We start from the raw sequence: 17,845 nt of genomic DNA on the forward strand, positions 1-17,845 counted from the left end.
GATTTAAAGTGGATAGATATCCCATTAGACATTTAAAAAAATAACATAAAAACAAAGTCATATAATTCTTATTATGTCGGACAACCAATGCAATATTATTACCATAGCTTAGTATTTCCCAACAAGCATGTTATTGGCGGCCTTCAGGTTTAATTAATGTTTACGTTTTCATTTTTCCGACTGTATCAACCAACGCATGCACAATAACTTATTTAGTAAACTTTTTAGCACCGTTGTAGCACAAATGTTGTTTACTATATTCTATGGTTACAAGTTCAAATTCCAGACTTTTCCCATTTATTTCCCATTCACATCAGGTACCAAGTGTTTTGCCATAGATTCTTACCATTTTACTCTAAGCCCTACAAGTATATAATAATGCAGTCAGCATTATTTTATACTTTTATTATTAGTCAAATAATTAACAACAATGAGTGGTACAAAATTAATATAAGAACATAACTCACCGGCACGTGTCGGTGAGACCGCGTGACTTTGATTATAAAAATGCAGCTGTCGGCTGTTGCAGATCGCATCCTGTATGCATCACTCTCAAGAAATACACACAAGTTAAATGTAAAACGTCAGCTTCACGCTGTATCCCGCACACAGCAGGGGGAACCAGGGAAGTCAGAGGGAACCTAAGTAAATGCTACATTTCTCGAGTAGAGATCGAACCCACAACCAGTCGCCTTTACAGTCACTTTGTGCTGCGCCACGACTGGCCTACAAATAAAATATCTTAATTTAATTTTATTTGCTGTCGCTACTATGCATAAATCATTTTCAAGGAATCAAGCCGACAAATTACACGGCAACAGCCGTCAAATAATTGGTGACAATCAAGCTACTATTTTGTGATGGACATTTTTTTTTCAAATGCAATTATTTTAATAATGTTATACAGCACAATAATAATCTTGTGGTTATTAGATGGCATCATTACATTCATTATAAAGAATAATATAACTTACAAGGTTTTTATTTTAAAATATATCTGTATCGCAGGAAAATATTTCAAGAAAATCAAAGGTATTACGTTACTCATAACACCCAGATACCTGTCATATCCGCTATATAGATTACATAAAGCTATGCTACAGTTGTTTTAAATATATGGACCGTTTATTTTGAAAGTGGTGTAAGTCCATTTTTTCCAAAAATGAGCTATCGCGTAATTCATGCTTTATTTAATGTAATTTTTTTATATATAACTAGTCCGTGTTCAATTTCTCAAAAAAAACCCATGTTTTGAACAACTTAAAATCAGTCGGTAAATGAAATTGCATAATCATCGACATACTAACCTTTAATTTTCTCGTAACAAAAGAAAATGGACTTACACCACTCTCAAAATAAACGGTCCATATATAGCAATAAAATTCCCGTTTACTTAGAATAAATATAAATCAGTACAAATCAGCAGTTTCCTGCATGTAGCAGACCAGACAGAGAGGGAGCCTATTGCTAAGACACTTCGCTCTCCACTTTCCGAAGAAATTAAAGTATTAAAAATTTCATTATCTCTAATAGAAATCCAACCCACAACTCACAACACGTTAATTTTCTTTATTGGTACATTTAGTATTTACCGCAACAGTAAATGCAAATTAATACCAAAAATTAAAAATTTAGCATTATCGAATTAAACTTATGCATTTAAGAATTTAAATATTAGCAATTAGGCTATAAGTTTGGGAACAAATATAAAACATCTTATTTAAATTCATTCTTTTACTACTAAAAAATTAAATAAAGATTTTTCTTTGTGTTGGGCTTTATAAAGAACTAGCGGCCCGCTCGCGGCTTCACCCGCGTGAACTATGTTATTATTAATTTCTGTCTCCATGGCTACGTCCTAGTGACGTCTATGCAAAATTTGAGACTCTTAGCATTTGTAGTAACGAAGTTTCATACAAACTTTCGACCCCAAAAACAACCCCTTAGAAGTCGAATATTGCAAATTCCCGTCTTAGCGAGCACCTACGTCCTATAAGTAACTCCTATGCAAAATTTCAGATTCCTAACACATGTAGTTTCTGAGATTTCGTGATGAGTGAGTGACCTTTCGATTTTATATATATAGATTAGAAATTGCTAACTATATTATTACTTCTGTATTTTAAAACTTTAAGACACTGAATAAAGGTTCATTATTATTATTATTATATATAATTAAATAAAAACGTCACCACATCAACTCTTAATGAAAACTCCAGCAGAAAACAAAAAACCTAATAACTAGTCATTAGCGGAAAAACGTTGAGAGCATTCCAGCTGGAGGATATTCCCTGGATTAAATAACAAAATGGTCTCTCGTATTAATAACTTAAAGCACGAATCTCTAGCAATTAGCACTGGGAAGTTCCCACAGCCATAATGCGTTAGTTGTAAACGCTTTTACGACTTGTTTGAGTCGTTCGTGTAGCGGTTTCTGAGAGTTTTAAGTCAAACAAAAGAAAGTTACGCTAGGTCGGGCTGTTCCCTCAACCCTGGGAACCCTGGTTCGCACGGCCTGAGGAAGTGTTTGTATTGCAAAAAATAAACGCACTATACCATAACGTACCCATGCCATAGTATGAGCCATGGGAGCGATGGGGTGATGACTTCTATATAAGTATTTGCATTGTATTTTATTATATACTTTATGTAATTCTTTTTGTTTTTCAATATTTTCTTTACTAAACTTTCGGTTTAAATAACCACTTAGTGGTAGAGGTTGATAAGTAAAGTATAAATACTTATGTCAAAGAAACCCGTTATGCGTGGAAAGAGAATTTAGTGTTAAATCACTCTTTTTTCTTTAGTAGATTTCCACTTACGATTGAGAAAATATTGTATTAAAACTAAATTACGTCCGAAAATATTTGACACATAAGTACCTAGTCTAAGAAATATAACTTCAAGTGACTTATAGTGTCAGTAAACTCATTCCTGGAATATTTAATATTTAGTGTAATATCTTACAATTATAATACTTACGTTATGTCTTCAGTTTTTCTTTCTCCTTTCACTGTAATAGGTACCGTGGGAAAAGTTAAGCAATGTTTTTCATCTGTTTTATGTTATCTTTTAGTTATAATTAAACAGCATACAATATCTGGACCTAAATAAATAAAATAAATCAGCTTCACGCTATATCCGGCACACAGCAGGGTAGACAGAGGGAACCTACTGTCAAGACACTCCGTTCCCCACTTTCCGCCAATTTGTAGAGACATTGTGTATCTAAATAAGTGATAAAACAGAAATTAATAATATAATAAATCATCTGGGCGTATCGGAGGTTCTTTGCTATATCGAAATGTAAATGTGTATGTGGACACTATCATAATAGTTTAAAACTTTAACAAAATTTATTAAAAATTATTAAGTAGGTATTACAAGATAGTCCTACCTGACTAACCCAACATTATACATACTTTGCACCTCATCAAATGTTACGAAAAAATATATTTAAATATAATTATCTTCTTTGTGATTCAAAGGGCGCAGGACCGGACGGAGTGGCGAGAATTAGGGGAGGCCTATGTCCAGCAGTGGACGTTGAAAGGCTGATGGATGGATGGATGGATGGATCTTCTTTGTTAAAAAATATGTTATATAAATATGTTATACTAGCGGCCCGCTCGTGGTTTCACCCGCGTGAACTATGTTATTATCAATTTCTGTCTCCATGACTACGTCCTAGTGACGTCTATGCAAAATTTGAGACTCCTAGCATTTAGTAACGAATGACAAAGACAAATGTCATTAGTAACGAAGTTTCATACAAATTTTCAACCCCAAAAACAAACCCTTAGAAGTTGAATATTGCAAATTCCCGTCTTAGCGAGCACCTACGTCCTATAAATAACTCCTATGCAAAATTTGAGATTCCTAGCACATGTAGTTTCTGAGATTTCGTGATGAGTGAGTGACCTTTTGATTTTATATATATAGATAGATATGTTATAAAAAAAAAATGTTATATAAATAATACTAGCAATTATTTTGTAACTACATGTTCTATACGAAAAGAGTAATGTATAACAATTATTACATACCCACTATAAATTATTTAATATCCTCATAAAGTTTCATGTTGGGGTTTCCTTAAGACGTATCTATGTAATAAAATTAACAATAATCTATAATATAAAGTATATTTTATATAATAAATCTACTAATATTTTATAAATGTGAAAGTTTGCGAGTTAGCCCCACTTTCGAGCAAAAATTACTGAACGGATTTAGATCAAACTTTACAATAATATAGCTAATACATCAGAAAAACACATACCTAAGCTACAATTTGTGTATACATTTTGTATAATTTGGCTATAGTATAACAATAAGTTTATCCGACACTCGTATTTCTTTCAAGAATAATATTTATTTAATTTATAACTGTAATCATGAACAAGAGGTACTAACAATAAGTTATTTCTGCTTACTCAGTTAATTAAGTGCAAAATCTTCATTTAGCAAAATAATAAATACCTACCTACTATAAAATTAGTAAATTGCTCATCATTTATTTTTAATGAAATTGAAATTAAAAAAATAAGGATGCTTTCGCGGAAGGAATCCGAACTTTAAAAAATTGCTTAAGGGTTTTCCCTAATGTGCCACGACGATTATAATTTACGGTATCCATTTCTTATTCTTATTTAAAATAATCAAATATTCAAATGTAAAAAGATGTTTCGATGAAAAATATTAAGTACTTTTTATCAAAAAAACCATTAATGTAACAACCGAAGCTTTCAAAAACAAGTTGAAGTTTACAAAGAAATGCTATTATGAATAATTTGTATTCTCGTCGGCATTTCAAAAGTAACGCCTTTTCGTTGGCTCGAACCGGGATGCTTTTTTTACATCTACCTGTAAACTACCTGCTTTAATATACCAAGCCGACGCTATGTGATCCAATTTGAGAAACCGCCAAGTAATTGCTTTGGAGGTTTTTCTTACGTATAATAATGTAAAGAGAAGACTTTTTCAAATAATATAACATTATATATTACTTTTAAAACTTATATATAAATTTTTTATCGTCTACCGCCAAATTTCTACATCTAAATAACCATTACGATTTTTTGAACGCATTTTTTAAAATAATATTATTATAATAGAAAAAGTAAATTAATAATTCTTTACCTAATTACTTATATGATCAATATTAATAAGCCTTTCAAAATCTGTTCACATAGTACTCCATATTAACTTACGAAATATTTTTATGACGGTATTAAATGTGGGTAATTTATATGGTTAATAGTATTTTTTATTACCGAATATAATCTTAACAGTATAATAATAATTTTCAATGGTTATTAATGTGAGATCCACAGACCTTAGTAGAAATTTGCGTCCAATTTTAAAATATTTTTTTACTTTTAATATAATCGGCTAAAGATTAATTACTTTGATGACTAATGGGCTGGGCTGTATTTTTTTAGCGGCGGTTCATTTTAATGACGGCGGACCAAGTATAAAAATGCTAGTGGTCTTCCATTACCTGCTCGTTAACTGGAAATTGCACAATAACGTGAAACATAAAAGCTATCTCAAGTAGTTTTTTTTAAAAGTGTACTAATTTTATGATAGGTTAAGAGTTACTACTAGTCATATTGTAAAGGGAAGGTTGTTAGCATCAGGTTGTCGGCCCCAGCCCGTGACGTCACCTCACTGACCACTCCGCGACCGGCCACAATGATATTTCTTAGAAAGAGCAGATGCGCTTGCGCCGCTATTTGCCGCACCCCTCCCTTCACCCTGCACTCGCCTCACCCGCCAATATCGTTGCAATATTAAAGATGTGAGAAAGGAATTTTGATGATATAGTATCTGGCCCCTTATAAACAGCCTTTATTATTAACGACCAGCAAAAAATATAGCAAAAACTCACTCTATACAAGCGATCGAGTTTGCCGATGTTTTACGACATTGCGGGCGGCGTGTAGCAGGCAGGTAGACGCTCAACGTATCATTAGTACGGTACACAGTAATGATACACCTCCATACAGCCGACCGGCACTCACGCCCCGCGTCCTTGTGGCCTCGACGAACATCGCAACTTCCATGGATGAGTGTGGATCTAGTCATGATGTGGAAACATGCACTAAACCTCCACTCATCGAAAGAAATTGACCTTTGGCGGCGGCCGCATCCAGTACGCACTGCACGCACTCATATGCGATGTCACGTTGCACCGAACCGAAAATTAGTTAGCAAGCACGTTTTTGAAAACAAGCGCGGAGCGCGACGCGGCACGACCGCGCGCTGCGAACGTCCACCGCGAAATAAACGGTCGAGATTTGAAATCTGGGACTGTAGACGCTGCGCGTGCGGCGGTCGGCGCGGGACGGGGGAGGCGGCGCGCACCAATGGCGGCCGAGCGCGCGCAAAGCGTGACGCGGAGGGGCGAGTCGCTGGTCGCTACTCCGATATTATCTTTTCTTGTAGAGCTGAGAGCGTTATTTTCTTTCTTCCTCGCTCGCTCGTCCGTTCAACCGACGGCGGAAGTGAAATGAACGTGCGCGTAAACTGTAGACGTGACGGTAGTACACCTGCCTCAATGCCCCATCACAGCTATTACTTTACTTCTGATGAATATTTAAAATCCCTCGATAACCATTGTTGTATTACAACTGCTATTACTATCACAACTTACATATAATTCAAGTTAAGACATATAATTTAAGTTTTTTATACATATAATAATATAAGATATTTTTGTTATACAAGCGCACATAAATGAAAATCAAATTACATTACGAAACATTTATTACCGAAAACCATAACAATGAAACGTTTCTCAGAACACAAAATTTTAAGCAAATCTCAACAATAACGTTTCACAATGTTGATTTTTAATAATCATGCAAAATAATATCTATTCCATTAATCTTACACTCCATGAAGACGACGCAGTAAGAAATTACAACATTAAATGCCAAGTACTCATTTAGTCTTTAGGAATTTATTACATAATTTAATATACAAAAACAAACTTAACCACGTAGTGTGATAAGGAAAATGCGTTTTATATATTTATTTTACTATAAACTGTAAGCCTACATTTCCAAAAACACAAAATTGAAAGTTTCAATAGAAAGCAGCACATGATAGTTACGCCATCTATTATTATTTCGACTATGGGTCATTGTTAGCTGTAATAATTGTGCAACCCAAGTCGCTTATTTGCATTGTTTCTGCAGCGCCATCCAAAAGTCTGTGAGAACATATCGCTAATTTCTCACTGATGACACATTTTTGTTTGTTTGTTAAATGTCCACTGTTGATGACAGCGGCGCTCAGTTGCTCCATGAGTTGTGCTGCTGAGTATGCTTCCATGAGGAAACTAGAACAACATAATTATAATATGTTTTTTGTCTTTAAAAGTATAATGTATGTATATTTAATTTGTCTCCACACATTAAACCCTTAAATTGGTAGACCAACAAATCAATTTATTTTATTATTTATGTACAATTCTCTAAACTTCTTGATGTCTTACTAGATAATACTATTTATATAATTCAATAATAAACTAAAGTAGTAAACTTCTATAATAAACTCAATTTTTAAAACTTCAGTAAATTATTTTAGTAATAGTGTGGAAATATTTGCCAGTATCTAAATAAGGGTTAACTTAAAATAAAATTTAATAAATTTAAAGTAAGCAAACTAATTGCTTATATTTTTTTTCAACTTAACTCATACAGAGAGAGAGTACCGCATGTAGCAGGATACGCAGGAGAATAATATAAGATACTCTACTCTACATACCGCCAAATTCTGGAGGTATTGTGTGTACTCAATTCCGCGCTTTACCTCGACACCAGAGCAAAGGAATGAAAACATATCTTCTACTCTATTCTTTATGTACTTATAAGAAATCGCAAGCATGTTTGTACTGACAAATCCGAAATTTATTTTTAATAAAGATGACTTTTCAAATTGATTTCGTTATCACTCAACTCTTTTATTTAATTTTTTATGGAGCTGGACCAAAAAAAATTAATATGGTAAAATTAAACCACATAAGATATAGATGGCAGTGGGTTTGATTTCCACTTGGGGGAAAGAATTATTTTCAGTTCCTTGCTCTGGTAAGAAGACAAATCGCAACATTTGTCACAAGCCACTCAAAATGAAATATCTCAAAAATTGGGCAATGCCTGTGAAATGAAAGTGTGTTAACAGTCAGTTTTCTCTGTCTACCAAAAAAGAAAATCATTTTTTTCACTCACCTTCCACGAAGCTTATCCAAATCTTTGTAATTATTTAGACTCAGAAATTCATTCACAATATTTTCTGGTACTAAACCTGTAACCTGAAAGTTAAATTTTTAGGACATTTAAGCATGAAGCTACTTTAAATATAAAATAAATAATTATACAGTTGTTACAAAGAAAGTAAGTAAATTTAGCATTTAATTTCTCTACTAATATAATCCTAACTTTTATATTTATATAAGAAGTAAATATAGTTATATAAATTCAATCAAAACTATTAATTAAATAATACTTAAAGTGTTCTCATTTATATTATTTTTATAAAAATAATTTGTCAATGTAAACCTCAATTAATCCTTCCGGAGTTATTTTGCCAAGGAGACGTTGGCAGCATTGTAAAGCAGTGAGTGCCCGACGTAGATCACCTTCACATGTCTCTACAGCCTGATGCAAAACTTTACCATCCCCAACTTCCACCCCTTCAGCCTTACATACTTCTTGCAATCTGGACAATAATTTTACACCTTAATTACAAGAAATTCTTATAGGATAGCTATAGTAGAGATTAGCTTCATGTCAATAAAACCAAACATTTCAAAATCTAAATATTTCTTTCCCACTTTTTAGCATATAGAAAGAAGTATATTTTTATTATAAAGAAAATTTATATTTCTTGAAGTTGTACTTTAGTTAGAAAGTTTTAAAATTACTTTGAATTATCCTTTCCTTTTATTTGGCATTTCAACTGTTAGTAAGATAAGTAATGTAAATTAGTCTAATTAAGTATTTTTCTTTAATCAAGTCATTTCCTATAAACTATAATTGCTTCTAAATTAATTAAATTTAATAATACTTACCTCTTAATAACATTATCCTTAGACAATGGCTTGAATCTAAACTTTGAGCACCTACTTGTTATTGGAGGTATGATTCTAGATACATAATTACATATGAGGCAAAAGCGAGTAGTCCGAGTCTCCCTTTCCATTGTTCTACGTAATGCTGCCTGTGCAGCATTTGTCATTGAGTCTGCTTCATCAAGAATGACCAATTTATAAGGAGGACACGGTCTGCCACTAAAAGTAAACACAATTTATCATTTATTTCAGATTAGTTAAAGATATATTTTTGTTTTTTAGCTTTATGCTATATTCTACATGTTGCAAGAGTCTGCAATGGTCACTTAGCATTAAGACACTCCATTCCTTAGGCATCACACAATTTCTAGATATTGTGTGTTGAGTGGTGAAATTGAACACTGCACTTATTCAGTGAGTGTAATTGATACACATCAAATTGATGTGTCTATTTTAAATGAAACTGATTAATCTCATTAATTATGTATATTTAGTGTAATATTTTTCTGAAAAACCAATAAAATGAGGATGGCATGTTACTAGCAAGGATGTCACTATAAGAATGAAGAATAACATGGTCTGCTGAGTTGGGGACATGAATGATGAAAGAATGGCAAAAAAGATTTAAGATGGAAAAGCAAGTGGAATTTCGAAAACAGGATCAAAGGTCTGGAGGATGGTCACGGTCAAAGCATTATGACCCCCAGGAAGACATTTATGAAGAGACTGATGACAGTGGATTGGGAAATAGAGGTATGTATAGATAGCAGCGATCTCACTGAGTACCCTGCTAGGAATAAAGTGTGAAGCTAAGTTAATAAAGGGGAAATGTGACAAAGTAGTAAAAATGTTAACTTACTCAGGTCTAGTGCTGCTAACAGTCTGTTGTGCAAATGATTTAACTTTGTCTCTTATTACTTGTATACCACGTTCATCTGAAGCATTAAGCTCAAGCACACGATCTCTTGTGATATCACCGAAGAGTTGTCTAGCTGCAGCCAATATAGCACTTGTTTTGCCTGTACCTGGTGGACCATAAAATAATAGATGTGGCAGATCACCACCGGCCAAACATTCTCTTAGAACTTGAACGACTTCTCCTTGATCGACAATGTCATCTATTGTTTTCGGCCGACTGTAAATCAAATAATTGTTTTAGAGAACAAAAACACTTAATAATATATAATACGAAAATAACATACTATTTTTCAACCCATGGTGCAGGGGGTTTCTTCTTCGTAGGTTTAACCCCTGATGTAGAAGGTTTATCTGTGTTAGAAATTTTCCCTGTTTTCAAAAATGCTTGCATTTTAACTTTATTGATTTTCAAATACAACAGACGAATATAATTTTGTAGATTAACTTTTCTTAGTCTAAGAAACAAGGAAAGGCGGCAAAAGTAAACTAAGAAGTTTTTTCAAAAGTAAAACTTCAACGTCATGTGTTCTGTCAAATGTCAAACCATATTAGTGTTGCATAATCCTATATATTAAAATGTAAATCAAGGTAAAGTAAATGGGGCGGATAGAAATGGTTTTAAACTTTAAATTGCATTTTAACAATGACTTTAAATATATAACAATCTATATTGAAATATGAGTTAAAACTAGCGTTACATTTTTTACACAGTACTACTTTTTTTTATATGCCGAATAATGTTTGAGAATATTATGATTTTTGAAATAAAACGAAATATCTTAAGTATCTATATAATTTATTATATATATTGCATTTCGTTTTAATTGTTCCAAACAAAGACCACAAAATATTATTCAAGTTATTGCCTGTCAATAGTTCCTAATATTTTCCTTAAGTGTAAAAATACTGATTGAATTTCAAAAAGTCCCTGCTACGAATATCATTTTCGCCATTGCCAGATCTATATACTTCTACTGCTTCCACTTCATAGCGGTTTTACCATATTTCTTATACATTTTATAATTAGCTGTAAAAGAAATGGCTTAAAAATTTACATAACGTGCACTACGTACACATGACGAAATTACTTTGAAAACGTGGACATTATTATAAAATAAAACTTTCTGGTTTTGTGTCTATTCACCCCAGTTATTTGACAATATACCGTAAGGTATACAAAATAATGTATTAAGATTAATATTTTCGTGGATTATATAAAATGTATTATTAAGGGAAGCTTTTTTTAACGTCGTTTAAATGGTTTTGATTAATAAAGGTGTTAGAAGAATATAATATGTAATTACTCTACAAGAAATTGTCATTTTAGAGTAAGCATGCGATATCAACTTCATAATAACCCTTTAAGAATATAAAAAAACGTAGAAAAACATTAGAATTTTATCAAAATCAATGAGAATAATGAGTTTCTTAAATTACGAATACAATAAGAAAAAGCGCTAATTGTCATGAAATTTATAAATACTAATATTGAATTTATTGATGCTTTTTTGCAGCAATTGAGAAAATCAAGACGTGGCAATAAAAAATTTAAGATCAACAAGAACATATAAAATATTAATTTCTTTTTACAATATAATATTACTTACAATGAACTAGATTAAAAATGTAAAAGGAGAAAAAAATAATGCTTAACAACGTCTATGACAGTTTAATCCAGTATCAATTGAACTTAATACAAGTTCACATAGTTTATAATAAACAAACACTGCAGTTACTATAAAATTAACCTGAGCCATAAAATCTTTAAAGCAGATAAGGATTTTGTAATTCAATAGTCTATTATAAAATATAAAATAATAAATCTTATATATTATCCCTGTTGTAACTAATGTTGACAACACAAGTAAAAGTGGTACAGCCAAATAGTATCAATACAAAGCGTTAAAAAAATGTATAAGGTTACTGCTGGCACGAAACAGACACAATTGCCTTGAAAGTAAATTCATTATTAAATAAAAAGGCACTTGAAAAATAAAGGTGGGGAACTTGTAATATTGTAAATTGACAGTGACCTCATCACTGACGCAGAATTGTCTCAACAATTCAGATACAGGAAAAAATCATAAACTCCCCCTTCAACCTTCTCTCATTACATGGCTTTTGCACTAAATAGTAAAAAATATCTGCTCTCAATTGATAAAATACAAATTATGTACATACATTAAAAAGAATAATCAATAATATTTTAATCAACATAAAAAATATTTTAAAATGACTGCAAATGCAGATTGTATTTCATTACAATATGATTATAATTGATAAATTAAGTTAAAACAAGACAAACCCAAGCTATTATTAAAATATATGAACAAGTCAATGTTACGAGAGAATTCTGGTATGATTATAAAACTGTATACAAAATGTTCATTGTACATTTCATATGATTACATTAACTTTTGTATTATAAAAGTTTTACAAGCATCCATAGATTAGTATAAACAATTAAGGTATTCACTCATGTAGTAAGTTTGAACACTACACACATCAGTGCACAAAGTTGATCTTCCTCAAGTACCTCAATTTCACCAGTCTCTAATTAAAAGGATCAACTCCTCTCACCACAGAATTTCCTAGTTATAAAATTACTATATTTCATTGATTTAGTCCACAAATTTGAAATAAAGTCCACAATTCCACGCATCATGTGCTATGGAACCGACACATGACAATTTATGATAATTAATTAATGTTCTGTTCACTAGTCATTGTTTTAATAAAATGTTCTTCCAGTATAAAACATTATTTAGCACATTTTAATTTGTTGAATGTTTTTCCCTTAGCAAAGCACTGTTCAAAACAATTAATAATCTATTATATGTAACAATAGTTCAAGTTGTGATGCAACTCATTGAAGTCACAATAATGTATGAGGTTTTGTGTATGTCACTATATATCATACACGTCTTGTAGCTCTGTACCAATTGGTTACTTGAGTACTAGTTGTCTATGGAGAGAAGCCAGTCCTCACATTTGTTCTCACATAGCATTAGATACGATCAGTTGCGGGGGCGTCCACGACCACGTGAACCGTCTCGGTCCTGTAATAAAATTTATATACATTAAGAACATTTTCTGAGATATATGAATGTAGTTTAGCAAAGTAGTCTACTTGAAGCAAACAATTTTCTCATGAGAAATTAATTATAATATATTTGATAGATGATTTCATTGAATAAGTAATAACTTTTAATTTTAAAACCTTAAATTTTTTCCTGCCAAGCTGTAGGAAAGCGAAAATATTTAATAAAAAAAAAACCTAACCTTATGATGAGGTCTATAACCTGAATCTCGATCACGATAAGTATGGTCCCTATTATCGCGTCCGTCACGATCATCTCTGAGGTCTCGTGGGTCTCGTTGGTCTCGCGGATCCCGGGCGTCTCGAGGGTCACGTGGCTCCCGGCCATCTCGATATTCCCTGGGCTCACGTCCGTCCCGCTGTTCACGACCATCTCTTCCGTCGCGATGCCCATCCCTAAAGTCACGATAATTTCTGTGTCCACGGCCACCTTCGTGATCTTCACGATTGTTTTCAGGCGCTACATGAACAGGCACTTTACGAGAGTCCTCTTCTTCTTGACGACGCTCATAGTGAATAAAGTCATCGAAAATGGAAGTGGAATGGCAGTAACTATGCATAATACGTAACACCTGGAGCCCTTTGGCGTGCGGTACTTCTTGAGTATCACGTGAGTTAGTCACCGGCTTATTTTCATTGTTTTCTAACTTGATATGACGAAGTTGAACATTGGGAACATCTTTAACATAAATCCACCTGACGCGGAACTGTCCCTTCCACTTGTCCTGCGACCACACGCTCGAGTTGGAATTATAATCTACGGCACTTATCATACGCGCCATTCCACAGAAATGACCACTGCCATTTACTGAGAAAAATAGATATACTCCACCACCTTCTCTTTCACGGTCACGAAAAGCAGAGTCCAGCCGTTTGTTACCATGCTCTGTGCTACACCATATTTCATATTTGATGCTACGATGAATATCATCTTCAGAGTAAGATTTTATGACGAAAAAGCGTGCTAGAGGTGCACCAAGATCAAATTCTTTTGGATTATATTCATTTTTAACGCGGAGCTCCTCTAATACTGGGTGTGCAGTCTGCGGCGAAGGGTTCGCCATAACTGGAGGGGGGACCACGGGTGGAGCGGGGTGTTGCGGGCGTGGCTGCATCGGTGGAGGTGCGCGGGGCGCGTGCGTCCATGCCGGGGCCGGCTGGTGCTGCGGCGGCGGCCCGCGCTGCATGGGCGGCACGGGGGCGGGCGCGGGCGCCGGGGCGGGCTGCGGCATCGGCAGAGGCGCGGGCACTGGCGGCGGCTGAAGGGTAGGAGGTGGTGGTGCTGTCACTACGGGAGCACTTTTTCCCGCATCCCACGTACTAATGTCCATATTATGTTTCCCTGGCACTATCGGCGGAGGTGGCATGCCGGGCCCTTTCTTCTTTAGTCCTCCGCTCTGGGTAGAAGGCGCTGGTTTGGCCGGTTGGCTCGCGATCGAAGCCCATGTCATCTTTTTGGGTTGTGATCCACTTGATACGTCTTTAAGTTCAGATGTACGATCTTTGTCGATCTTACTGTGGTCGCTAAGAGAGAGAGCTTGTACACCTGACTCCATGCCCTTGATAGCATCAGGGACATAAAGTCCATCTGTTCTGTAGTAATCGTCATATTGCTTTGCGCGTCCTAACTGACCCCAAGTAGAATAATCACCATTTCCTGGGAAATAGTTAAATGTTGATGGCTGCCCAAATGCAGCTGTTGAAAATGGTGTGGTAGATGGTCCGAATACACCTGAAACAAAAATTTATATAACAAAATATATATGCACAATCTTAAATAAGCAAATTTGAATCTGCTCAATAATGATGCCATTTTAAGTTATATTTAGTCATTATTTATTCTTGATTGGTATTAACACTAGCTACCATCCATGCCATAAGTATTCTCGTGAGGATTGTATCCTCCTAGAAAAGTCATTGGGTCTGTTCCATTGGTGGACCATGTTCCATCCCCAACACCAAAGGCCTGATAGGGAAGTGCTGTTGTACCATAATAACCTGAAAGTATAAAAAAAATGCTGTAAAATATCATTCACCATCACACAATATTCTCATTATTTGAAAAAAAAAGAATGGATTTGAACTATGTTATATGGACATATTAAAGACTATTTTTATAAAGCAAAGAATAAGCAGTTGTAGTTCATAATTAGTCTATGTGGAAAGACCACCTCAATAACTTGTATATGTCATTTATGTACATTCAATATGTAAAAATAAAGATAATGGCATGCTATTCAAATTTGAAAAGATTTGTATGAATGTTTAGATCTATTATAGCAAAAAAAAATTATTATATTTTTTCTTTTTCTATCTATATTGCCATTAATATGCAATAAAGGCAAAAGAAAAATATTGATTAAAATTAGTATATAAGCTTAGAATCAATAGAAAGTATATAAAGTTTTCAATTTTTAAAAGTCATAAAATGTATATGTACCTACCTGCTGCACTGTAGGGATCTGCTGCAGATGAAATTGGTGGAGCATAAGATGGTTGCTGCTGGTGACGCCATGACACTTCGGCCAACTCATCTCCGCCACTTTCTAACTGTTGCTCTTTAGGTACATTTGTCACTGTAATGAAAAATAAATTTAATTATATTTTAGGCAAATTATATATTGTGGCTGTAGTATGCCATATCTAAATGTAAGCCCAATGATTGTGACGGTTGTTGTTTTCCACTTAAGGGAATGAATCATTTTCATTTCCTCAAGATGGAAAGACAAAATGCAGCATTAAATTAACCAGACAACACATATTTTAAAAATTGCACAAAAAGTAGATATGAGAGTATCCTAGCAAGAGATTTCCTCTGTTAACATCACCATATGGTTAATATAAGAAGTTAAACAAAAATAACATTATATTTTGGAAAAATACACAAAAGATACATTAAATTCCAATAAACAAAACATACATTAAACATTTATATACCTAATACCTATGTTTGCATATTATTTTTCATCTACTTTATACATTTTTTTATTTCAATACACACCTAAGCATGAAATGAAAAAAGACACTTGCAAGATTGTACCATTTCTGATGCTGCTTCATTGTAATTGATAGGTATTGGATTTCTTTTCTGTTCTGTTTATGTGTGAGATGAAAAGAAACTACTTAACATCTCATGGAAACAATGTGCAGATTACCCATTATATTACAAGAGTTTATCTAGACTTCTAGAGATGTGTTCTGAACTTTAACTTTGCTCATATACATTTGTTTGTGTAAATATTATTTTTTATTTTTTTGGAGTGGGCACTAATTTATTGGGGTGGGCACGGGTCAGACGGCCCCATCTCTTCTTCTGTATAAGTATTCTGGGAATGGATAGTTTTAGACAGGCCATATTCATTTTCAAACTAAAGAGATTTTGCTATTATATCTCTCACATCTACTTCTGCCACATACAAATTATCTCTAAAGTCTAAGCCTAATATGGATCAGTTCATTCAAGTATGTATATATTTCTTTGTTCTACATATTGTATGGTAGAAGTGATATATGTATCATTCTTATTGTATACAGAAAAAAAGGAGTATAAAAATTTTTAAAATATCAATTTACAAGTTGTAAATACAAATATTCATACAAAATATGTACATAAAGTTAATAAATACTAAAAAGAGAAAGCCATACAAAATCCATTAAAATTACGTTATTTAATATGTATCCATGCAGCTTATATTGTTTTAAGCCATTTAGGCAATAATACTAAACAATCAATTAATGATATTCAATGTAAAAATATATATTTTTTTAAAGATTTAATATATTCAAAGATTATATCAAAATATCCAATATTTTATTGTTATGATAAAATAAACCAGGTAAAACTATGTTTATTAAAATATTTATAATTAGTCATAGATATTGTAAGCAAATTACTTATTATCACAAATTATATGTATGTTGAAGTAGTAGTAGTTATAGATCATTAGCTCAAATGAAAAAAATGCTACAAACAAAATTAAAATGATTTGATTCTCCCATGAGGGAAGATTAAATTTTATGCTAATCTAATCATTAATTAAAATTAAAACATACATATTCCAGTTCACTTAATCTAAAGAAATAATATAATTAGGTAAAAAGATATAAAAAGTAAAGAATATCATTAAGAATATAATTTGCCTAATAAAAACTCTATTTAATCAGTTGCAAATTTTTAGCTCATACATTTGACAGAAATACAAACGACTTAGTATAACACAAAACACATATAAAAATACATTGTGAAATTTAGCTGATGCTAGTTAAGGCATCATTTTCGCAAACACCGGACGCTAGCCGACCGGTACTAGGTCCTTCCCACTAAGAAAACACCTGCAACGTCATAATGGCAAGTCTTTACCTTGGTTCCCTTGCCCTTTCATCCGCTACACGTCCAACAAACATGGAACAAAAGAGAAAATGAATAGTTAGACTCGGATAATTATCAAGTAATGAACGTAAATAAACTATAAATATGAGTAAATGCGAAATACCTGATCTGACACGCCTGCTGACATTGGCCGCGATTTAAACGTATTGAACACTTATCAAAGTCCTTACGCACGATATAGTCTAAATAAATCACATTAGTTACACTGCACAATGTCCGAGGTGTCCTATAATCACTAAAAATAATAAAAAGTCAGTATTAAAGAAAGAATCGACGAAAGTCTGAAAAGAAATAGGAACGATACGAACGTAGCAATGGCGACCGCGCTATGTTGCCATTATAATAAACTTTGAAG

General features: G+C 33.2%; 2 protein-coding genes across 4 annotated transcripts; both read right to left on the minus strand.

Annotated features, from left to right (window-relative positions):
• Window positions 1–6,753: 6,753 nt before the first annotated feature.
• On the minus strand, window positions 6,754–10,533 carry LOC146534418 (replication factor C subunit 4). Its single transcript, XM_085192393.1, has 6 exons — window positions 10,285–10,533; window positions 9,942–10,217; window positions 9,083–9,301; window positions 8,571–8,730; window positions 8,241–8,323; window positions 6,754–7,348 (listed from the first exon to the last, which is right to left on the minus strand). Exons 1-6 carry the CDS (start codon window positions 10,389–10,391, stop codon window positions 7,141–7,143), a joined length of 1,053 nt encoding a protein of 350 aa, XP_085048519.1. The 5' UTR covers window positions 10,392–10,533; the 3' UTR covers window positions 6,754–7,140.
• A 1,116-nt stretch (window positions 10,534–11,649) lies between these two features.
• LOC146534419 (YTH domain-containing family protein 3-like) lies at window positions 11,650–17,807 on the minus strand. 3 transcript variants are annotated; one of them, XM_085192390.1, is made up of 6 exons: window positions 17,594–17,806; window positions 17,461–17,485; window positions 15,545–15,676; window positions 14,964–15,098; window positions 13,283–14,832; window positions 11,650–13,059 (listed from the first exon to the last, which is right to left on the minus strand). In XM_085192390.1, the coding sequence occupies exons 1-6, from the start codon at window positions 17,615–17,617 to the stop codon at window positions 13,018–13,020; spliced, it is 1,908 nt and encodes a 635-aa protein (XP_085048516.1). In that variant the 5' UTR covers window positions 17,618–17,806; the 3' UTR covers window positions 11,650–13,017. The 3 variants fall into 3 exon arrangements, with proteins under 3 accessions (XP_085048516.1, XP_085048517.1, XP_085048518.1); XM_085192391.1 differs by having other exon boundaries at window positions 14,967–15,098; window positions 17,594–17,805; XM_085192392.1 differs by lacking the exon at window positions 14,964–15,098 and having other exon boundaries at window positions 17,594–17,807.
• Window positions 17,808–17,845: the final 38 nt, after the last annotated feature.

The sequence above is a fragment of the Heliconius melpomene genome, chromosome 11 (genome assembly GCF_056956725.1).
Source record: "Heliconius melpomene rosina isolate 202511_hmr_F chromosome 11, ASM5695672v1, whole genome shotgun sequence".
Lineage (NCBI taxonomy): Eukaryota > Metazoa > Arthropoda > Insecta > Lepidoptera > Nymphalidae > Heliconius > Heliconius melpomene.

Coding starts and splice junctions, on each gene's coding strand:
- LOC146534419 (XM_085192390.1), bottom strand. CDS start 17,617: ATGTCAGCAGGCGTGTCAGATCAG. Junction 14,833..14,963: donor TACTTATGGCATGGATGGTA/GCTAGTGTTAAT, acceptor TTTTTGTTTCAG/GTGTATTCGGACCATCTACC. Junction 13,060..13,282: donor GTTATAGACCTCATCATAAG/GTTAGGTTTTTT, acceptor ATTTTATTACAG/GACCGAGACGGTTCACGTGG.
- LOC146534418 (XM_085192393.1), bottom strand. CDS start 10,391: ATGCAAGCATTTTTGAAAACAGGGAAAATTTCTAACACAGATAAACCT. Junction 8,731..9,082: donor AAGGATAATGTTATTAAGAG/GTAAGTATTATT, acceptor ATTATTGTCCAG/ATTGCAAGAAGTATGTAAGG. Junction 8,324..8,570: donor CTCCGGAAGGATTAATTGAG/GTTTACATTGAC, acceptor TTTAACTTTCAG/GTTACAGGTTTAGTACCAGA.